The 24,579-nt window shown below is 42.1% G+C and overlaps 1 protein-coding gene across 2 annotated transcripts; it reads right to left on the reverse strand.

Annotated features, from left to right (window-relative positions):
- Positions 1–348: 348 nt before the first annotated feature.
- LOC306936685 (putative E3 ubiquitin-protein ligase MGRN1) lies at positions 349–22,582 on the reverse strand. Of its 2 annotated transcripts, XR_013791521.1 has the most exons (17): positions 22,227–22,582; positions 17,618–17,736; positions 17,431–17,519; positions 16,741–16,887; positions 14,992–15,109; positions 14,748–14,814; positions 14,186–14,229; positions 14,040–14,087; positions 13,846–13,917; positions 13,261–13,420; positions 12,536–12,645; positions 10,486–10,700; positions 9,256–9,367; positions 8,690–8,735; positions 8,359–8,463; positions 946–4,495; positions 349–874 (listed from the first exon to the last, which is right to left on the reverse strand). XR_013791521.1 is itself a non-coding variant. In XM_079520287.1 (16 exons), exons 1-16 carry the CDS (start codon positions 22,312–22,314, stop codon positions 4,383–4,385), a joined length of 1,653 nt encoding a protein of 550 aa, XP_079376413.1. In that variant the 5' UTR covers positions 22,315–22,582; the 3' UTR covers positions 349–4,382. The 2 variants fall into 2 exon arrangements, 1 of the variants encoding a protein (XP_079376413.1); XM_079520287.1 differs by having other exon boundaries at positions 349–4,495.
- Positions 22,583–24,579: the final 1,997 nt, after the last annotated feature.

Below are 24,579 nucleotides of genomic sequence, written 5' to 3' on the forward strand. Positions count from 1 at the left end.
TCAAAACAATGATTTTTATTTATTTTTAATACATGGTGCCAAAGTTTGTGTTTTCGCCATTGAGAATGCATTTGGCGTTTAAATTAAATAACTCAGAAACTATAAAACATTTCAAAGTAAAAAGTTCCAGCATGTGTCTCCACAGTCAGCTGAATTATAAAAAATGTGAATGGATTTTCTAGGTGAAAGTGATTTTTGGGCAGTTTTGAGTGGGCTCTCAATGTGTGGGATAAACATATTCAAGGGTTGCTGGCTGGCCAAAAATGAATGCATTCTCTGGAACCACTTTTCGGGTATATGTGTAACAAAAACCAAAGGATCACACACACACACACACACACACGCAAGTGATAGTCAAAGTATTGATCCTTTATTTTTGCATTATTGTTATACACATGCTGCACACGGGGACAGATGGGTATCGTTTTAAAGAGAGCCACAAAATGGCCACCTACTGTGGCGTCATCCTGGATACCAGGTCAATAGTGGTCAGAACAGGAAGGAGGAAGGCACGGTGTCAAGTTGAAATGGCGCGAGCATGGAATCTGCTTCGGGTTTGAGTAAATGGTCACGTCCCCGTCGCGACTTTCCCTATACTTGTGGGACGAGGATTTACTAGTCTGTCCATATCGGGTTGCAACTCGAACGGGGCCGAGTCGGCTAAGCGAACTTCGCAACGTTTTGACACGGCAACTCGTTCGCTCGGTGGTGTCTCTCGTGGCTCAAGTTCGCTTGACTCTGCGGTCAAAAACTGTACTTTATCCCCTACTACAAGGAGGAGGGGGCGTTGACCCATTTTGACCATGAGATCGGATTCTAAAAATGTTTCTATGTCAGTCGTTCTTCGATTTTTCAAAAATAGCAGACCTACAAGCTCGTAGCGCGCCACTCGGTGGCACGCTATGAGCTTGTAGATCTGCTATTTTTCAATAGCTAAAGCATAACATAATGCTAACACCAAAAGGGGTTCCCGCCCAAAATGGGTTAAGCATTTACTCAAACGCGAAGGAGATTCCATGCTCGCTGAAATGGCACATATAAGAAGGGGAAACACAAAGTAACAACAGTGAAAGCGGTAGAAATCCACATGCAAAAAAGCTAGCCCAACTGATTATAATGCAATGTTTGTGTGTGTGTATCACATTGGACGTGTTCTTCCCATCTAAACATAGAACAATATACACTTTAACCTAAATTCTTCTGAGATTAGATTCATTATTAACAATACGTGGGCTTAAAAATGGTAACATTGAAATTTAATATTGCTCATTAACAAGATATCTTACAGTAGCGAATGTCGTAATACAAAAACAATAAAGTCGGGGTGAAAGAAAAGACAATCTGCGTCAAAACAAAACCAGGGTCTATACAGGCTGAAAAATGCTGTATATTCTAGCTTCAATGAGAACACAAACGCCCCAAAGCAACAAGCGGTCGTACAGTAGCAGTTCCAAAGGCACATAGATCTATATTATGCACGGTGCTTCATCTATAGGGCCAGGGAAGGAGGCACAGACTGCAAAAAGTTTGATCCTATACTCTGCAAACACATTACAGAAGCAGACGCTGGCATTGCAACATAAAGAGAGAGCAAAACAGAGACCTGCCGCCACGTTTATGCCAAGCACACTTCTTTTGTCATATTGTTGTCACCGTCGGTCGGAAAACAGAAACCTTGCATCTCCATAGAAGACTTGTTTTTTTTTTGGGACATCCTTTGACCACTTCAACCCCATATGGTTGAGGTGAGTCCCTCAGGGCTCAATACTAGTGTGTTTTCTGTTACTTTCACTGAAAATAGATCGACAAGCTCTGCGCAACGCGACGTCACGCAATCATGGTGGGGGTCTAAGTGGCTAGGCTCTATTTAACACTACGCTGTTACAACAGTGTCGTGCAAAGTAGTGAGAATAGCAGATATACAAGCTCATAACGTGTGGTATCAAGACAAGCTTGTAGATCTAGAACTACAAAATGTTCATTTTTCAGGAAATGAAAAAAATATTTTTTTTTCAGGAAATGAAGAAAACCTTATCAAAGTTGGTACTGTGACTTTATATATTGTCAATTACTTTCACGAGGGGGAGAGGTGGTGGAGTTTGAATGGACTTTTTTTGTCCAAAGCGCGTTTTAATACTTTCCGTTGTTTCAATATTTTTGAGTGGTGTAAACCACTCCTACAACTGGCTTTGTTAGTTTACGTGTCTGTCTGTCTGTCTGTTCGTAAAAAATTAGCACGGTTGCTATGGTCACCCAGTTCACACGGGTGTGATTTCATTACGTCAGACATTACGTCAGACCACAGCTGATCAGTCTATATAAGACCTTACACCACTCAGTTCACACGGGTGTGAATTTTTTAACAAACAATAGCATTCATTTATGAAAAACAAAAACATTTAAAACCTCAAAAATGGAGTTAGTTGGTTTCCTCCCGACAGCGGCGCTATGCTCGTTGCAGGCTCAGGCTATCGTTAGTTCAGCTGCTGGAATGGTAAACTGTAGCGTTAATTTATGACGTCTGTGCATATATACTGTAGCTGAACCTAATTACATTACTTTAATACCAGTTATTTTTTCCTCTATGTTAATATGCCAAGTGTACAATTTAGCAACTACAGAGAAATCTTGTATACAGTTAGGATACACAGATATAACGTTAAAAAAAACAAAAAAAAGTCTGACATGTTGAGGTTTAAGACTGTAGCCATATTAAACTAACATATCATACATTGCTATAGTATAGGGAATGGATTATTATAATAGATTTCATGAGTATGAAATATGTTCCAGACGGACTCAAAAAATAATTAGCATATTCTAGAAGTCCTGCCCATTCTCCTAATCAAGAAAACTATCAAACAGTATTGGGGTTTTCCCCTCATAAGTGAACACACCATTTCAACACACAATACTAATTCAATGAAATGTATAGTAGTGTCGAGCAATAGAGTTGATCTAAAATAAGTGTGCTTAAGCACCACCGTGTTTAGGTAGTGGCATATTTCTGGATTCTCACCACATAAATAGATCACAAGTCCAGCCAAAACACACAACTGAACACAGTCGAGCAGGAATTACAATTTCTGTTTTTCTCCCCCCTCCATACGTTAGTCTCAAATCTGTGACATGTCCAGCCACACGTACCCGGAGATGAGATGAAATGAAATGAAATGATTACTATATTTACCCAGGGTATCTGGGCTAAGCTCAAGAACTTGTTTCCAGCCAGGCCCTGCTCATAGAACCTTTCATCGTAGTGGTTCAATGCCTTGTTCAAGGGCACTTCAGCGGTGGTAATTTTAACGTGTCGGACCGCTGATTCGAACTGGCGACCTTCCGGTATCAAGACCGCTCTGCAATCCGTTCGGCCACCGCTGCCACATTTCTTTAATGTGTCAAGAGATGTTGATGGAAAAAGAAAATAATACATCATGGGTTCCCAATGGCAGATTTCCAAATATAAATCTGCATTGTGCTTACTTAAATGAAGAAAATAAGCTCTGCAGCGCGGCTACAGCAACGGCTTATTATATTCACACAAGATCACCTACACAAATCAATATGTCGTACGACTTCTGAGCCACGCGGGATTGTTACAATAAAAAAAGGTTAAGATTTTAAATAAAATGTATTCTATTTAGTAGAATAAACCACCTTATTTTTCCTGCACAAATCGAATAATCCTACGAGGAAACTGGAAATCTGTCAAGGGAAACGACTGCCTGCCAACTCACGTCTGGGTTTAGGACTGCAGAGTCAGGTGCTCTATGGCGCCGAATGCACAAAAGCATGTGTTGGACGCCATAGAGGAAACCAAATGGGCCACGGGGAGTCTGTGCCGACTCATCTGTAGAACATTGGTTCTCAAAGTGGGGTCCAGGGACCTCTAGAGGGAGTTCCAGAGGGTCCCTTGCTAAATTAGAGATAGTTAGGAACCAAATGGACCCTTATGGGTCTGTAACTCAGAGAGTTGGACCCTGACAGGTCCATTTTGGTTCCATTTGTACACTCTCAGAGTTAAATTAACAGTGATTGTAGTTGTATAATATAAATTGGAGGTCCCAGAGTTGAAAATGCCATTAAATCAGGGTCCGTAGCCTAATGCATGTGAAACTGGGGGTCCATGAAATTAAGGTTTCAGAATCACTGCTAGAGCCCTAAAAATCCTCTCTCATCGGGGTCCCTGGCATATCTTTTCAAATGGGGGTCCGCGCACTCCGCGGGCCTAATGAATGTCGATTCGGGGGTCCTTGACATGAAGAAGTTTGAGAACCACTGCTGTAGAGAAGGAGAGGAAGAGGAGTCAAGGGTTGAGGTGCTCGTCCTCCATATGCAGGCTACTGGTGGGACACAGCAGAGGCTGGCTGGAGGAAGAGGAGTCAAGGGTTGAGGTGCTCGTCCTCCATATGCAGGCTACTGGTGGGACACAGCAGAGGCTGGCTGGAGCAGTTTGTGCTTTGACTCTTCAGGCTTTCTGTCGACTCGGACGACCCTGTGGGGAGAAAAAAAGGGCATTTATTTGCCACCGTCGGTCAGAAACCTCTTCTCTCCACACATTGACTATGTGTTTATTCATAGATTAATGAATAATCCCATTGTGCATGCGTGGTTTGAGTATTTTTTATACCAACAATGTCACCTGTGACCCCGTGATGCAATATGCTACTTTAAAGTGAAGACTCTAGTAGTTCCGTGGCCGTATCGGTCGGAGTAACGAGTGTTCGCCCCTCCATAACTGCCACTTTTACCCTCTATGAGCGGGGTTTATTTCACGTGGACACAAAAGCGTCCGATCTCTTTCGGCGGTAATGAAGGTTAACAATACCCTCCCCGGACAAAAGGTACGTTACGGTTAGCAGTACTATCCGCACTAAGCTGACGTTCAAGTTATATCGAATTTGTATCACGAAATAACCTCTTGTTGGTAAAGGCTTGCATTCGTGCCGCCTCCCTGCTCAGCATATGGGATTTGTTCGAATGTGAACGGTAGCGCTTATTATTATAAGCAAGTAAAGCGACTATTATTTGACGAAGGTTAAGTATCATGTTCTATAATAATCAACCTTATCCAAAAAAGCAAATGGAAGAGAGAAAAGAAATTGCCAACGTGCTTAAGTTGTAGATCTGCTATTTTTTTAACACAGGTTCTGAAATGTTTCACCTACAATGACATGCCCAGAACAGGTATGCCAGGGTGAATTAAACTTGTATTTCCTGGTAGGATCAGAACAGAGTCCAGTGAAAGCAGTGGAGCACAGTGGGAGAGGCAGGACAGACAAGAAACCTACTAGGGCTGCAACTATCGATCGGTAAGGATTATTCTATCGATTGCTTTTTCTGATTAATAGAACAAGTAAGACGCGCGAACGCGGGAAGCGAACGCAGCTTGTAAATTGCAAAAACAACAATTAGAATAAATTACGTAATTTTTTAAGGTTTTTTTAAGTTCTTTTTTTGTGTTTAAGATTTGTTTTTTGTTGTTTTTTTTAAGTTAAGTTTTTTTTAAGTTTTTCCTTTTAAAGTTCCTTTTTAAGTTTTTTTTTTAAGTTAAGTTTTTTTTTTTTTTTTTAAGTTTTTTTTAAGTTTTTCCTTTTTAAGTTTGTTTTAAGTTGAGTTTTTTTTAAGTTAAGTTTTGTGTGTGTGTGTGTGTGTGTGTGTGTGTGTGTGTGTGTGTGTGTGTGTGTGTGTGTGTGTGTGTGTGCGTGTGTGCGTGCGTGCGTGTGTGCGTGCATGTGTGTGTGTTTTTGTGTGTGATACAGCTGCGCCCTCTGGTGGTGGGCGGGTGGTGTTACAGTGTGACAGACACACAGACAGACAGACAAACATGATCTGCTGGGTCTCATAGTAAATGCTCACTGCGTTCGCAATCACTGCGTTCGCAATAATAAAATAAAATCAGCAGGATAATGGAAAACGATAAATGAAAAAAAAACCAGCAAAAGCAGCACTGATCGAAACACGTCGATTAGTGCCACGTTTCGAGCTTGCAGATCTGCTACGTTTGTGTGACGCTGTAGTATGATCAAGTAGGGCGTTCATTTACGGAAAAACAAAAAGCTAGAATATGTAGATAGGAACGATATACGATATCTATGAATCGATTAACCACTTGTCTTATACTCGGTCGTGCAAAAATAGTTCACAAGCTCACAACGCGTTGCATCACGACACGTTGTGAGCTTGTAGACCAGCCATTTCAACAATTTTTTATGCTTTTCTACTATAATGACATGGCCAAAATAGGAATCGATTACAATTGTATCAAATTAAATTATTGATGTATTTATTTTTTACAATTTATTAAATTAAACCATTAGTTGAATGAACCGTTGCGCCCTAAAGCCTAACGGTACATACCACGGTTATTCCTCCATACCAATAGAGCAGGCATCAGGACCTAGAGCTGCCCAGAGACATGCCAGGTGTGCGGAGGACAGGAGAGGACAGAGGAGCAGTGTCCCAGAGACAGGCCAGGTGTGAGGAGGACAGGAGAGGACAGAGGAGCAGTGTCCCAGAGACAGGCCAGGCGGAGGACAGGAGGACAGAGGAGCAGTGTCCCAGAGACAGGCCAGGCGGAGGACAGGAGAGGACAGAGGAGCAGTGTCCCAGAGACAGGCCAGGCGGAGGACAGGAGAGGACAGAGGAGCAGTGTCCCAGAGACAGGCCAGGCGGAGGACAGGAGAGGACAGAGGAGCAGTGTCCCAGAGACAGGCCGCCAGGTGTGCGGAGGACAGGAGTGCAGAGACAGGCCAGGTGTACGGAGGACAGGAGAAGACAGAGGAGCAGTGTCCCAGAGACAGGCCGCCAGGTGTGCGGAGGACAGGAGAAGACAGAGGAGCAGTGTCCCAGAGACAGGCCAGGTGTTTACGGAGGACAGGAGAGGACAGAGGAGCAGTGTCCCAGAGACAGGTCAGGTGTACGGAGGACAGGAGGACAGAGGAGCAGTGTCCCAGAGACAGGCCAGGCGTGCGGAGGACAGGAGAAGACAGAGGAGGAGTGTCCCAGAGACAGGTCAGGTGTACGGAGGACAGGAGAAGACAGAGGAGGAGTGTCCCAGAGACAGGCCGCAGGCGTGCGGAGGACAGGAGAAGACAGAGGAGGAGCAGTGTTAGGGAGAAGAGAGGAGAGACAAGACAAGAGCACACCAGTTAAGACGATGCAAAGCACAGAGAACGTCAGCCTCAGAGAGAACCAGCAAGGAGCCATGATGAACGGTATAGAACAGAAGAGGTATGCTGGGAACTCAAGAGGTCGAGAGATGTGTTCCAAAACGGGACGCTTTCCGTCACAACGAGTTGGCGTTTTCGTGCTAGAGTTTCTCCAGTAAATGCTGCCTGCATCTTGTGGATAATTACCTGTATATATACAGTATACAGTATATAAATATACTTTAGAACAAAAAGTAAAGCTTAAGAAAAACAAAACGCTGTGGCTTTATAGGCCTTTAAATCTCCAGTGTTCCATTTGTACACTCAGAGTTCAATTAACATTCCGGATTCCTGGATTTTGTTCTGCGGCAGAAATAACTGATCTACAAGCTCACAACGCATCGCTTTTTTTCTTTGAGGTCCTCTTTATTCTTGCTTCAGTACCAGCACAGGGGTGCAGCATAGATGAACGCAAAATCAAATCTCACGACTGAAAATGTTTGTATGACAAAGTCCTAATGTGCGAATTGTGAAAGCACACACTAGCGCCGTTTTCTAAACAATTAGATGTAACTGTTCTGTTACAGATGTACTGTATGATACTGTGTGTTTATAGAAACGCCTTCATTGATATTTTGTGTGTGAAGTTAGCACTTTGTAGTGTGTTTGTGTTTGAGTCAACTGCATATTATGTGACTGTTGTTGCTAACACTGTGTAGCTTGTAGCTGGTTACTGCATATTATTATTGTCTGTGTAGTGATTCTAGCTCTCTATACTGTACTTATTGCATTTATGTATATGAACCAAGAGTTTAAGTACTATTTTGTATGTTTTTGTAGTTTCACCCTTTTGAAGCCATAAAACATGTTGACTACAAACAACACCTCCAGTGTTGTGGTTGAAGAAAGGTGTTTATCTGACTGAATCATACTATCCAGTGTGCAGTGAGAACAGTACGGTAACATTATGATGTTTTAGTAATATTGCTCCTGCTGTTCTACATACAGTAATGCCAACCAGGTGACGAAATCAAAGACCGCTTATATATGAAATATCCGAGACCATTTTTTGAAAAATCGAAGAACGACTGACATAGAAACATAGCTTTTTCAGAAAACTGTCAGGATGTAGAAGACATTTTTAGAATCTGATCTCAGGTCAAAATGGGTCTTTATATAACCAGCACAGGGGTGCTGCTCAGCTCACCTGGCAAAGACAGGTCTCCCGCTGGGTCGCTTTGTGTTTTGGTCAGGCTGCTGTGCTCACTGCTACAGTCCTGGAGGATCTCCCCCCCTGAATGGAGCCGGTCCTCTGCAACGCCCAGGACAAGACGGTGGAAGAAAAGAGAGTGTCGTTACATTGGAAACAGGGACTAACGTTCGAATCGAATGTCGGTTCAACTTTCAGCATTAATACTTACACCCAACACATGGATGGATGTACAGACTACAATCAATGAACACCAACTGACTTTTAGGACAGCAAAGATAATTGCGATTATTCTATCGATTCTAATGATGATGAAGAGAGAACTCACCATCATCTGGAGACAGGGATTCTGCTACATCCTCAGCTGCAGTGGCCTAGACACAGAGAGAGAGAGAGAGAGAGAGAGAGAGAGAGGAGGGAGGAGAGAGAGAGAGAGAGAGATAGAGAGGGTGTAATTTTTGGCCTGCAGAGTACACCTTCAGTATATCACTGATGACATTTTTTTAGAGGCTAGCCCCTCCTATATACAGGTTTAATGTTTGTTTTAAAATCGCCATTGACAATGAAGGGAATAATTACGTCATCTTGTCCCTAACAAACATTAAATGCCATTAACAATAAAGATAATTTAATGTTTGTTTTGTCACCGTTTGTTTTACATCACCATTACATCACCTAATCATAGCAACATGAGTTAGACTTAAATATATTAGCGCCCCTCACTTCACACGGGTGTGATTTCTAAATTATTATTATAATTTCCACACAACTCTAATGTATATTAATGACATAGTTCAACGTTGCAAATGAGTGGTAGAGGTTAACGGGTTAAAAGCCGCTGACGTTCAGATGAGGCAGATGAAAGGTCAGATGGCGTGTAGTTGGCAGGTTTACCTCCGTGGGGGCGGGGCTGCTGGACAGCAGTGTGTGTGGCTGGGCGTCAGACATCTCAGACAGCTTCTCCTCATCCTCTTCTTGGATAGGAGAGGACGGAGACCTCAGGGTGCTTGAGGGAGAGAACAAAAACAATACGTAGAAAAGGCAATTTATTAGAACACATCGGCCAAACACCCACACATGGGTATCTTTTTCGCTCTGACGGAGCGATTCGCTTGGCTGCAGGTTTTGACCTGCAGGGAAGAGAACCGACTGCAATGCCAACAAGACAGATTGCCGCGGACAGAGCTGAATGTGTGAATCTGTGGTGCTGTGTCGGATGCTGAAGATGGTGATAAATTGAAAAAGGCAGCAGCCCTAGGACTGAATTTAACGAGAATCCTCTTGGCCGGCCCAATAAAGCTAAAGAGCTTTAACCCATTTTGGGCGGGAACCCCTTTTTGTGTTAGCATCATGTTATGCTTTAGCTATTGAAAAATAGCAGATCTACAAGCTCATAGCGCGCCACCGAGTGGCGCGCTACGAGCTTGTAGGTCTGCTATTTTTGAAAAATCGAAGAACCACCGACATAGAAACAGCTTTTTCAGAGAACTGTCAGGATGTAGAAGACATTTTTAGAATCTGATCTCAGGTCAGAATGGGTTAAAGAGGAAATGTAAACCGTTACTAAGGACATTCTCTCCGCTTCACTAAACTAGGGCTTACATGCTCGCTTGAAACTCTTAGCTACAGTGTTGAAAGTTAACAGTACATGAAGCTACACCATGCAATGTAAAAAAAATACTTTTACATTTTAAACGGTAGACAAAACGGTTGAGAGCATTGCATTGTGAGACAACATTATCGTTTAACCCATTTCGACCCGACACCAGATTCTACAAATGTCTTCTAAATCCTGACAGTTTTCTGAAAAACTCGATGTCAGTCGTTCAAACATTTTCATGTCAAGGACCCCCAAAAATATATCTAATTGGCCGCCGACCCCCATCTGAAAATATATTGTTCCAGGGGACCCCCCCGCCCCCCCCAGAACCAAATATTTGAGTTAAAAACGTTCGCTCCGAAAGAATATATATTCAAAGATGTGTGTTGCATTTTCACAATTTTTCAAAAATAGCACTCAGTGCCGCGCTATGAGCTTGTAGATCTGCTATTTTTCAATAGCTAAAGTATAACATAATGCTTAAAACACCAAAAGGGGGTTCCCGTTCAAAATGGCTTAATTACCTGTCGGGTGACTTGCTGACTTTGCCTTTCTGCAGGCCTCCGTCGCTTAAATGCTCCGGCGAGCCCAGCTGTCTGCTTTCTCCTCCCAGGCCTCCGGTGAAGTTGATCTCATCATAGAGAGGTGCAGACGGGACGGCGGGGGACACCGACCGCAGGCCGTTTAGGGCCTCCAGAAGCGAGATGGGTTCAAAGCCAGGAGGAACTGAGTCCGAGCTCTGCAGAAAGACACACACAGACTATTGGCTGGCATTCTGAACCCGATAAAGACAGACTAAACTAGAAAAAGTGCCCTTCCGGGCACAGGTCTCCACCAGGAGGATAGGAGTGTGTGTGATGTTTGGCAAGGATGTTTAGGAGGATTTTTTTTTTTTTTTTGATGATTTGAGGCATTTTGTTCCAAAAATGTGTTTTGCAAAAATCAACCTGTTGGTGGCGCTATAACAGGCCAATGTGAAAAGGGTGGGATATATTCCTCAGCCTAGTAAGAAAAAGTGTGAAAGATTTCACGTAAATTGCATGCTGCGTTCATGATTTGAGGCTATTGTTCAAAACGGGGCAATCTTGCAAACTGTGAAAGCCAATTATAGCCAATTAGGATGGAATATGAAATATCGGACAGATTCAACTTGAGCACATGACCATAGAGATACTGTGTAACGATTTGTGAGATTTTTGGACAGAATCTGGAGGAGTAATATCAAAAAATGTGTTTTACAAAAGTCGGCCTCCTGGTGGCGCTATAAAAGGCAGATGCGGAAAATGCAGGTCAAAGGTTTGTCCTTGGCCTCTAGGGAGTGTGCATGCAACGTTTCACGCAGATCGGTGCAGTTGTAGGTCAAAAATGTGAAAAGCTGCCTCATGGTGGCGCTATAACTGGCCGTTCTGGAAAATGTGGGGCAGAGGTTCATCGTTGGCATCCAGGGAGTGTGTGTGCAAAGTTTGGCATCGGCCGGGTTAACGGTGCCGGAGATTAGCTGTACACAGACGGACGGAAGGACACACACACGGACGGACGGACACACACACGGACGGAGTGCAAAACATACTCTCTCCCCATGCCTTCGGCCTGGTGGAGACAACAAAAGGGATGCATATTCAAAAAGCTCCCTTTGAATAAGGTCCACATCGCATACTTCACATGTAAATTATGGGGACTTTTAATATTTATACTTCGAAGATATCGAAGATATCAGATCTACAAGCTCGTAGATCTTGTAGAGCTATATTCCAAGTATAGAGGGTATGCGTGTGACATCATCATACCCGGACGTTATGCGGGAACGCCTACCGAGTGGCAAAAAACTTCTTTCTGGCCTAGACAGCCCATACATCCAAACAGAAAAGACCTGACTGCATTAAACGACCTTAAACAATGTTAACCTCACTTTGCCACTCTCTTTACCACTCGATTTGCCACTCACTTTGCATGCGCAAACCCTCTGGCTGGATATGGTCCAGCAGCTGAAAAAAGACTTGAAGGTCGGTGCTTACTATTTGCCCATTTGTAATTGTATTCAGTGGTTCCTTTAGTCAACTCCCGAGTGCCTGCCAAGCGCCGGCATCTTGTTTAAGAGAGCGGCTGCCCCCTGAGCGATTCAAGTTAAAATAAGCTCAGCTATTCAGAGGTACTGCGCTCGTCAAAGTCACGTTTCGCAAACTGAACAATCGGATTAGAGGAGGCAAGAGAAAGAGGTAAAACTAATACTATATTTGGAGTTATATTATATCATGAAAAGCTGGCACTTTGAGAGAGCCTCTCAGAGCCTTTCTACTCAAAAAGATTACTGCCAGGTGCAACAAGCTCTTGTAGCGCCGTTTCCGTTCGTTTCCAACATTCTTTTGTTGGTGTTTTGTTATGGCTTTCCTGTCGCTCCAGTTGCCACTCGCTCCGTTCAGACTCTCATTGGCTTAGGAGGCAGCCAATCATGACCAGGTCGCTAGTGAGGTCGCTAGGAGGCAGCCAATCACGACTAGGTCGTGTTTAGAGTCGTCTTCACGGTCGTCAGTAGTGGTGCCTGAAAGAATGTAGGCCAGGCTGCTTCAAACGTACCGAGTGCTCATCGTGGTCCATGGTCTGTGCCAGGACGGGGCTGAAGGACACCGGGGACAGTGCTCCAGGCTTCTTCCTCACCGCTCGGATCTGCAGCAAGGCTCGGAAGGCTGGAGAGAGGACGACCAAGGACGACACGTTATGCACCACAGGACTGCACGTTTCACTATGCTTGTGTTGCTTTTTCTTTCAGAGAACATCACTCCAAAATGGAATCCACAATGAATTCTATTGAAAACCAGTGGTGGAAGAAATACTCTTTTTACAAGTACAATGTACAATGTAAAGATTCTTCGTAAAAGTAAAAGGCCTGTTAAGTTGTATGCATTACCAAAGCAAAAGTACACAAATGTGTCAATATATATTATATTGTTATATTGTAATATTTAATAATGTTCATGTTTTCACTAATCATCATTATAACCGATCCATGATGCAATGGATCTAATAATCTAAGATTTGTGGAAAGCACGTCAGTATTGCACTTTAACCCATTCTGGGCGGGAACCCCTTTTGGTGTTAGCATTATGTTATGCTTTAGCTATTGAAAAATAGCAGATCTACAAGCTCATAGCGCGCTACGAGCTTGTATGTCTGCTATTTTAAAAAACATAGCTTTTTCAGACAACTGTCAGGATGTAGAAGACATTTTTAGAATCTGATCTCAGGTCAAAATGGGTTAAGTGCAGCAGTACTCGACCGCTGTTGAAAACACGTCGTCTTACGCAGTCTGCAGATGGGACAGTTGTTGGCCTGGTAACGCAGCGTGTCTGCGCAGGAGTTGCAAAGACACAGGTGTCTGCAGGGCAGGATGAGTGTGTCTCGCAAGTCAGAGAGACACACGACACACTCGTTGCTGTTGTCACTGTTCTCGTCGTCTGATGGCTGAAACGACACGTTCAATCAATCAAAGTTAGTGACGCACGCAACACACTGCCAGAATGGGGCATTAACCCATTAAGAGCTATTTTACAGATCTAAATGCTAACTGTTTTTTGTTTTTGTTTTCTGATAAACATGTTTCTATATCAGTGGTATATCAGTGGTGCTCAAACCCGATCCCCCCAACCCCATCTCAAAATATTTTGTTCCAGGGACCCCCAAAAGATTAACAAAAATGCTCAAGAAAAAATAAAAAAGGCGGATTTACAAGCTCATACGGAAGCATTAAGTGACGCGCAATGAGCTTGTATCTGCTATTTTTGAATACCCAACCCAAGCTAAAATGTAAAATGACACGCATGCTTTTCCGGTTTTAAAAATAACTCGGCATTATCATTCATACATAAGATAATATTTCCACTGAAAACCTTGGTTTCATTCTGGTTGTTTTTGTTCTCAATCCCATAGATCTCCTGCAGCAGATAGCTCACTCGATCCACCTGTTTGAACAGAAAACATGAATAAGTCAGTGTGGAAATTCTTTTAGCCCACTCACATCACTTGCAAAATGGTGAAAATACCGTTGGACAAGATATTGGAATAAGAATGATAATAAACATACAATCTGCTTCTGCTTCAGAGGCTTCACGGAAAAGCTGCCATCAACATGCTGGAAGTAAAAAACAAAGACTTGTTCATATCGTAGAAAACTTGAACTTGTACTTTCTACTTTAATGAGGTGTAATTCAGACTAAGAGCTGTACTTACTCTTTCAAAGGCTGCCAACAGAACATGGGCATGTGCTAGGCAATCTGGAAAGGACACAGTATAATGGTCTGTTTTTATACAAAGCATCCTACAACAACACCATGCATACATACATTTTCAGCATGAATAAAATAAAATAAAAAAGGAAATAAACTTTCGTCAATGAAAGATTTCAGTGACCTACTTTCTTTCAAACAGAAATATTACAATCTCTTTGAAATTGTGTGCCCTCAGTCAATTGATGAGCTTAGGCGATACTTTTGGCAGGTCCACCATATTTTTGTGTACACACACACACACACACACACACACACACACACACACACACACACACACACACACACACACACACACACACACACACACACACACACACACACACACACACACACACACACACACACACACACACACACACACACACACACACACACACACACACACACACACACACACACACACACACACACACACACACACACACACACACACACACACACACACACACACACACACACACGAGGATATCTCATCACATTGTTCATCAGGTATGTCAACATACCGTCTCCTTCATCAACCACAGCTTGGATTACCATGGGGAAAACGCCTCGGTCTAGATCAAAGTTCAGCTATAAAAAGGGAACAAAAGAAGACGCTGCTGTTTTAACATTGACCTGGTTAGTCATAAATAGAAAGAAATCTCCGGAATGAATCAATGTTCATGTTGGCATATGGCCAAAGTCGGGCCAAATGTGGGTGCAGGAAGGATAACACCACAGATAATGTGAACTAACTAAGATACTTACGTCCTCCTCTTTCCACTCGGTGAAGTCGATTTTGAACGAGGGCATGGAGAACTGTTGACTCACGCCTCGTTTATAGTGCACAGTTTCAGAGACCAGTCCTGGAACCTTGGGGTTGTACCTATGCAGAACACACCATGGTCAAATAACAAGAAAAATGGTAAAGGCCGACAAAGTTACACTTAAGGTGGTTGCACACTGGGCACGTTTTTCGGAAAACGCCACTAAAAATCTGAAAAACACGCTCGGTGTGTACACTATAAATGCGTGTTTCTATTCCATCACCAAAGTGGCAACAAGGAAAAGGGCTGGAGAGGGACCGGATAGTGGATATTTCTACACTAGGAGGTGACTAATGATGTTAACACAAGATGTATCATCTGCACTTGGACCATTCATTAGTGTAAAAAAGCTTGAAAATGGACACAGACTGGTCTCATTATATGAAGTAATTTATAATGAGGCTCTTTTCACGGCTCACACTTTCTATGATCCGAGGTCTGAGCATTAGACCGGGACGACATTTAGCACAACACAGAGAGATATGTTAAATAGATTCGCTGTGCCTAATACAATAACAGCTGAACCCATATAGTATGAGAACTACACTGTCTGGATTACCAACTCCTGTTTTTACTGGTGATATAGAGAGGTATATATCCAAATATTTACTGGTGATATACCTTACATTTCTTATATTAGAATGTACATATTTTAGCTCAATGCGAAATTGCGAATGTGTAGTTAAATCTAACAACATCATTTATTTATTGTATCATCCATCTTGGTTTGGCTCGCTCTTTCTACTCTCGGCTGTACATATTCTGTGTTTCACTCTCACTGCTGTCGCTGACTATGACATTTGAATTTGCCCACAGGGATCAATAAAGGTTTTCATCTTATCGTACATCTTCTCGTCAGCCTTATCAAGAGTATCCATGGTGACTGCTGGTTGCTAAGGACCCGCCACGTCCAATCTAGGCTCTGCACTGTAGATCTCAGTACTCACAAAACAGTGTGATATCTTTGGCTCAGACTCCCTTGAAATCAACCCTTTTGGTCCATGACATCTAGATGCGAGATAGATTTTTAATAAAAGACCTATACACTGGATTCAAATGTGGTGTGTGATTAACCACTTAACCACAAAAAGAATAATCTAAATTATTTCAAAATATATGATGTTATTACTATATTCCGATCGTTGCTATAGTGTTTTTTCAGTAACAGGAAACCCCTTTCACTGAACGAGACCTGTATTTAACACTTATTTTAACAAAAGTATTTACTTCTACAACTAACGCAATTCAACAACTAGATCTAAAATAATGTCAACATAATTTTACAAATACATCTAATTAACCCATCCTGGGCAGGAACCACTTTTGGTGTTTTAAGCATTATGTTATACTTTCGCTATTGAAAAATAGCAGATCTACAAGCTCATAGCGCGGGTGAAAATGTGGCGCAAACCATTGAATATATATTCTTTCAGAGCGAATGTTTTTAAATCAAATCTTTGCTTCTGGGAGGTCCCTGGAACAACATATTTTCAGATGGGGGTCGGCAGCCAATTACATAATTAGTTGGGGGTCCTTGACATGTAAATGTTTGAGAACCAATGACATAGAAACATCGGTTTTTCAGGATTTAGAAGACATTTGTAGAATCGTCCTCAGGTCTAAATGGGTCAACTATAAGCATGCATGCGATAGAGTAATCTGAATAAGGTTTTAGGAATCAGATTCTTACACAGCCATCCCATTGTGGAACTCCTCGAAGGCTTGGCAGCGCAGGGTGATGGCTACCCGTGCATCTGCATCGAAGGTGAACTCCACGCCATATAAAACCTTTGGCTTCCCACCCTCCTCTGTTGTTGCATCGGAGTCATCTTTGTACCTAGAAACGCAAGATTCGAATCGTTTATAGAATTATTTGTGTTCTTACCAACAGCCTCTACATTTGTAACAGCTGCGAGTGACTAGGGATGGGACGATAATCGTTTATCGTGATGAATAAACCACACACAATAATCATGTTGTGGATAACTGGACATTTAAATTTATTGTGAAATTGTCCTCTGTCATACACTAGGATGAATTAGATTTGATGGAGCTGCAAATTCAGTACCATCTAATTCCATCTATACTTAATGAAACAGACATGTAAAGGATTCAACAAAAATAGCAGATCTACAAGCTCACAAGATGTTATGCTACAACAACGCACTGTGAGCGTGTAGATCGGCTATTTTTGGCAAACACTCCCCCCAGCAGTTTCAAGTGATTAACAGCAGGGGCATTTTACGTTTTAAGCGCATTTTGATTATAGCATTCATCTCGTTAATCGAAATAATTTTTGCCACAAACACCGTGACATCGCTTGCATATCGTCCCATCCCTAGCTGTGACATTTGCATCATCACCTGACATCCTACTTTACCTGACTAAGCGTAGAGAATCCTTTCTAATGTTAACCAGACTCCTAAGAGTTTTCACAGGCTCGTGGGGGGCAGGAGTCACATATGGAAACTAAGAAACCACATAGAAAGAAACATTCATTGTTAGTTAGGAAGTCAATGAAAATAATCTGACAAAATAGTCCATTCTAAAGCAACCAAAATGTTCACCTGCACAGGCCTATTTCCAAGAAAGTTGAGGTCCATGTTTTCTCCAAAAAGGTAACCCTCTGGATGTGGCGTGTCAAATTTCTCTCCTCCCATAAAAAAGTGACTGGCAAAATAATTTCCTGGACACAGGATGAATTGAGCCATGATGAATACATGAGACATTGAAAGATGCAATCTGCCACACTGTTAAAGGACCACTTCAAATGGTAAATGGTGCATTTATATAGCGCCTTTATCCAAGGAGCTTTACATAGATGCAAGGTACCAACCAGCACATCGGGAGCAATTTGGGGTTCAGTGTCTTGCCCAAGGACACTTCGACATGTAGACAGGAGGAGCCGGGATTCGAACCGCCGACCCATGGATCATTGGACGACCTGTTCTACCTCTTGAGCCACAGTCGCCCATTTATCTTCATAATTAATTGGTCCTCTCACTAATGCTCATTTTAATATGGTGCCATTTTTGTCTACTGTCTGCGTCTCAGAGGAGAGCTGTGGACAAATTAAATGTCTGAAATTATTAGTGTGAGGACCAATTATATGAAGATAGGTTGAAAGTGGGTGAAAAGGTCGTCCTTAAGTTATGATACTGTTCATTATTAATTTCAATTATTTCAAGCACTTTTGTATACAACCCATTTCTGCATACCAAGTGCGAATGCAAAAACGATTAATGCACCAACTTCTAAAAATCATTTTAACATCAATTACAACTTACTTTCATTATACTAATTAAGACCCCACATAGTACCATTTTTTAATCATAGATCAGCAAAAAATATATAAACATGTAGAGGACCTGAAGTAAGTTATAATTAGTATAATGAAAGTAAGTTGGATATGAATATTTACAAATATCACAGCCATTCTAGACAATTCTAAACAATTGGTTTGCGTTTGCAGACGGCTGCAATTCCAAACCGGCCCCTGTAAAAAATCCAAAGTCCACCCCACCCCTTTTTCCCATACTGTACATGCTTTTCCCTTTTTTTACTTTCTTTAACTGTATATATGATGATTTCCTTTTTTCATAGAAGTGTATAGGGCTGGGGCGGTATGGGATTTTTATTACCGCGGTTATTGTCGGCCCCCATACCGCCGGTATGGCGATAATTACCGCACCCCCCCCCCCCCCCCCCCCCCCCCCCCCCCCCCGCGCGCAAAAAAAAAATCCTCCGGTTTTATAGTGTTATTTAGTCCGGTGGAACACCGTGTATGGAGATGTTAGAGCAGGTCTGCAAAATCCGGTAAAACACCGTATACGGAGATGTATAGAGCAGCTGTGTGTCTTTAGTGCAGTTCCAGTGTCATTCCTCCGATCCATGCGCGGCCTCCCCTCACAGCTCACACACACACACACACACACACACACACAGTGGCACCGTTACAGAGACAACAGACAAGACGACTCATATAGCTTTTCCACGTGTTTCTGTTGTTATCCAGTTTACCAAAATTAAATCCACAACAGCGCTATTTATTGTGAAGACCCTTGCGCAGCGCGAGGTAATTAACCCCAGCTGCAAACGATCCGGACTTTGATTGTGTGATTATAATATATATAAATCCTTTAACGGATATTATGGACTACAGTTTTATTAAGGAAAGATTGGCATGTCAATGCCGCAACACGTGTTCGGGTGTCAATCAAATCAACTGCGTCAGACATCTCCCGCAGCCCGCTGTTAAAAAAAAGAAATAAAAAAGCGAACGGATTTCACATCATTTCAGATCAAGACAAGTTGTGTTGAGCGTCTTTTTCCTGCGATCCCATTGATGTCACAACAGACAACATTTATAGGTGGGTCTGGTTTGGAGTAGCCTAATTTAAAACATTGTCCGACTTTGTTTTGAGAGAATATTAATACCTCGCGCTATTGTAACAGCCAGGTGCATCGTGCATTGCTCAGACCGTCAGAGAGAGAGAGAGAAAGATTAGGCTAAACGTGTAGCCTATGGATAAGGGTGCATCGTAGGTAACAGGTTTCAACTTTGTATTGATGTCTGTCAGCGAGAGACGAGAAGAGAAAGGGAGAGAGAGAGAGAGAGAGAGAGAGAGAGAGAGAGAGAGAGACATTAGGCTGTAGCCTATGGATAAGGGCGCATCGTAACGGTTTCAACTTTGTATTGATGTCTGTCAGCGAGAGAAGAGAAAGGGGGAGAGGGAGGGAGAGAGAGAGAGAGAGCTGTACAGACAGGACGGACAGAACTGTTTTTATCTTTTGACTGACTATAAGAAAAAGTCCTTCTGCACACCTACAATGGACAGGTGCGTCGGATAACTGGAACTGAGAAGTAGAGAAAAAAAGAATCCCGCACACTGTCTCACTTGGAATCGCAATGGCAACCATTCTCACTCCAATGAAATTCCCGCTCAGCAGCGCATCGCATGAAACAAACACCACCATTCAAAAACGTCCCCTCATCATGGAACCTAAAATCTTAAACATATTAAACAAATTCCAAGTTAACTGATAGATTTAATATATGATGAATTGAAAGGTTCAACTTCCAGCCGCTCCACACCACGCAGCAACTGCGCGCCTCCCCAGTCCCCAAGCCATGAGTTAACATTATTGCTTGATTGATTGATTTAAGTTTGTATTAACAGTTTACAGTACATTTGCACAACTCAATACAAAAACTGTTAACTGTTACTCTGTGAGTGGACGACACCATAAAGCATTACACTTGTTTACAAGAGGGTCCACCTTGTTCAATTCATCATAACATTTTGTACACTATACACTTCTATAAAGCCAAAAACAGGAAATCATCATAAAGGAGGTAAAAAGGGGGAAAAACATATACAGTGAGGGGGAAAAGGGGTGGGTGGAGTCAAGGGATTTACATGTCTTAATGACAGTTGGTAGGGCGTTCCACATTTTTGTGGCATAGGAGTGAAATTAATTTAGGTGGACCCTCTTGTAAACAAGTGTAATGCTTTATTGGGTCGTCCACTCGCAGTTAACAGTCTTTGTATTGAGTTGTGCTTGAAATGTAGGCTACTGTAATTCTGCAAACTGTTAATAAATAGTTCAATCAATCAATCAATCAATACTTGTTTGTGCCGAATCTGGGTTGCACATGGTTTGTTGAACTCCCTCTGGTGTTGCTGGCATATGATTAGACTGACTGAGCCCCCCTGTTTATTATGATAAACTTTATTTCATATCAACCATATGCACTTAGGCCTAGAACCCAGGGTTAGGGTTAGAACTAGGGTTAGGGTTAGGGTTAGAACCTAGGGCGCCAGAACAGCACGGACAAAAAAAACGTAAAAAAAAAAAAAAAAAAAAAAATGTTTTTTTTTTTTTTACCGCGGTAACGAACCCGATACCGCGGTATGCGTTGTATACCGGCGGTATGGCGATATTGCGGTTATTGCACCCAGCCCTAGAAGTGTATATTTATTGTGTACGTCTTTAAATCATCTGACTGATGAATTGAAAATGGAGGACCCTGATGTAAACAAGTCTTAGTGCTTATTCTGGTTTTATCCTCGTAGCAGTTTTGTATTGAACTGTACCTTCGTTTGAACTGTACCCATTCTACAAACTGTGAATAAAGATTTAAATCCATGAATCAGACACAGGGTGGGTATCTGGTCTTAACCACTATGCGATGCATTGATGATGGATTTGGGGAAAGCGAAAGCCTACGGTGTATTTTCTTATACCGGTATTATAGTTTGAGAAATTATATCTATGCAAAGCATCACGCTATATCAGTGGCTTTCAACCATTTTCACATCAAGGCCCATTATTTATTCGGCATTTGAGCCACGGGCCACCATTTGATGAGATTTTAGACTCTCAGACCCAAAACTAAAGAATATGTTGGTGTCATTGGATAATATTTTGTCCACAGTTCAATGCTGTTGGCAAACGTTGATCAAAAATAACAATACTTCTACATTATCCAATTGTGTAGACTTCTTGTAAATGAAGTAATGTAGGTGTTTAACAATAAATTAGCTCTTGAGAGCCAATTTATTGTTTATTAGTAACCATACGCTCTCAAGAGTTAAAGATCTATAAGGGTCCATTTGGTTACCAACTCTCCATCATTTAGCTGGGGACCACCTTGGTCCCCGGACCACTGGTTGAGAACCGCTGGGCTATAGTATAGGACATTTATAAACAATGTAGGGCAAACAGCTCTGGGCGAGGTGTGTGGTGGCCACCAAATGGTAAAGAATAAAGATTAGTTTCATTGAATACTTTATTCACAGTTTGCAAAAATGTCAAGTGGTACGATAATACAAATGAGGATAGCCCCAAAAGCCCTGAGGGCTTGTTTCCATTGTGGTCCTGACCTGATGTATGCATGTATTGACATCCATTCTGAGCTCATATAGACATGGATGTATCCTTTTTAATCAAACTAACGACTAATACAATCTGATATTACGCATGTTTACATGGCACTGTCCGTCTACTCGTCTCTGTTTATGATGCGTTTTGTTATGATGGCCAGCCAACCTCCACAAAGGAACGGTATTTTTTTCCCCCCCATCACTGACATCCATACAAAGGTATTTGTTGGCAGCTTCATAACATGTCGGCATAATTGCATCGAGATGGACAACTACATGGTCACTTTACCTGATTTGGGTGGAAATCTGTAGGCCGAGTTGGCCTGGATATCAATATCCTCAACCCCAGCGATCCTCCGACTCAGAATGGACCCCATCTTTCCTCTCTCTGGCCACAGTTAGCTTAGCTTAGCTTAGCGGCTAACGACAGTAGCAACGCTGATGAGGAATACTAATTTGTCTACAGTTGACACAAACACTGGAATAATGTTCTGTCCACTGTAAACAAACTGTGAGGCTAATGAAACATTGCACGCGTTTTCTTTGGTAATTTGTTGTTAGGTTGAAAAGGTGCTAACAGCCAGAAGAAGATGAGCTGCTTGTTGTTGTTGTGGCCGAGGCTGCTGCTGTGGTGCTAACAGGGTTGCCAGGTGTCCATTGTGTGCGAGAAACAAGCAACCAGGTATATGAAAACAACTACAGGCCACATCATGAGCATTTTCTTTAAATATATTTAAACATATCTTCAAAACTCTTGGGGGGAAAAAGTGAAATATTTTGGAAACATTTTAAAAACACAAATCTTGTACGGTTGATTTGGGGGAATCTTGTATTTCATGGCAAAAATATTCAGATACGGATACGCAGACAATGACATATTAATCTGGGGCACTGGTTTAGTGGTTTAAACAACCTTAGGAAACAAGCCCAAATAACCAACTATACAAGCCCAATATTTACAAAACACAGAAGTGTATATGTGTACGTCTTTAAATGTTCTGATGAATTGAAAATGGAGGACCCTGATGTAAACAAGTCTTTATGGTGCTTTTTGTTTTTTATCCTCGTAGCAGTTTTTGTATTGACTTGTGTTTTTGTTTGAAATGTCACACATTGTTGTTCAATCAATCAATCAATCAATCAATCAATCAATCAATCAATCAATCAATCAATCAATCAATCAATCAATCACAGAAAGACATGCCCAAAGTAGCTTATAATAAGCAGACATGGCAACACCTGGTGCTAACAGTACGTAACTACACATGAAGCTCATTGGCTGCCCCGAGATGTGTTCGATCTTCAACACTGGACCGCCCGTTTGATTGATTGAAATATTTATTAACAGTTTGCAGAATTACAGTACATTTCAAGCACACACTCAATACAAAGACTGTTAACTGTGAGTGGACGACCCAATTAAGCATTACACTTGTTTACAAGACTAACAAGAGGGTCCACCTTGTTCAATTCATCAAAACATTTAGAGACGTACAAATAGACACTTCTATATAGTCAAAGAACAGAACAGGAATTCAGGAAAACAAGGAGGTAAAAAGGGAAAAGAAACATACAGTGAGAGGAAAAAGGGGTGGGCGGTGGGGGGGGGGATTCAGATTTTACCAGGGACAGTTTCGAATTGCAGCCGTCCGTAGGTGCCCTTTGAGAGCGGTTTTGAAGGAGTCAAGGGATTCGCATGTCTTAATGACTGTTGGTAGGGCGTTCCACATTTTGGTGGCATAGGAGCGAAAATAATTTAGTCCCTTGTTTGTGCCGAATCTGGGTTGTACATGGTTCGGCAGTGGCGTGCTATGGTGGCGTGAGTGAGTAGTGCAGGCAGGGTTTCCCAAACGATGGATCGAGACCCATTTTTGGGTCACGGACCGGGCTATTTGCAGGAAAATACTATTAAATGCACTTATACTTCCGGGACATTTGCAGGTACATTGTGTGTGTGTGTGTGTGTGTGTGTGTGTGTGTGTGTGTGTGTGTGTGTGTGTGTGTGTGTGTGTGTGCGTGTGCGTGCGCCGTGCGTGTGTGTGTGTGTGTGTGCACTTGCTGCAGACCGTCAGAGTCTACAATACATCCAATTAAACCACATGATGATTAACTTAGAGATATGATGAGCTGACATGTCACTAATCAACACATAGACGACAGCAGCACTAGAGCAGAGGATGTGGTCACAGAGAAGGATGTACAGTACATCATGCTTATTTCATGCTTAAGCAAACATGAAAAGTCCATAGACTTGGCTGCCTGCACTCTAGGTTTGTTAAAAGTGCAAGTTTGAGGGGCTACTATAGGCCTCAACAGTGTTTCGTTCAGTTAGTTAGACTGAAGAGACTCCACTATCCACACTGGAGATGGAGAACAATCTTTCGTGATAAGAATTTCAACAAGTTCACAGCCATGTTAATGGATAGACATTAGACAATAGACATTATAGAAAATGCACCTTAAATATATTGTTTTGTTTTAGACATGTGTAAGTAGCCTATGAACAATGCTATGAAATAAAACAATATTATTTAAATAATAATTATTATCTCTGCCAGGCCAGAGACCATCATAGTACGCACGGTCCTCTGGTACGTTCGTTCGTACGTATCCTACATTTTGTAAGAAAGGGGTACGTTTCG

This window comes from Electrona antarctica, assembly GCF_951216825.1.
Source record: "Electrona antarctica genome assembly, chromosome: 14".
Taxonomy (NCBI): Eukaryota; Metazoa; Chordata; class Actinopteri; order Myctophiformes; family Myctophidae; genus Electrona; species Electrona antarctica.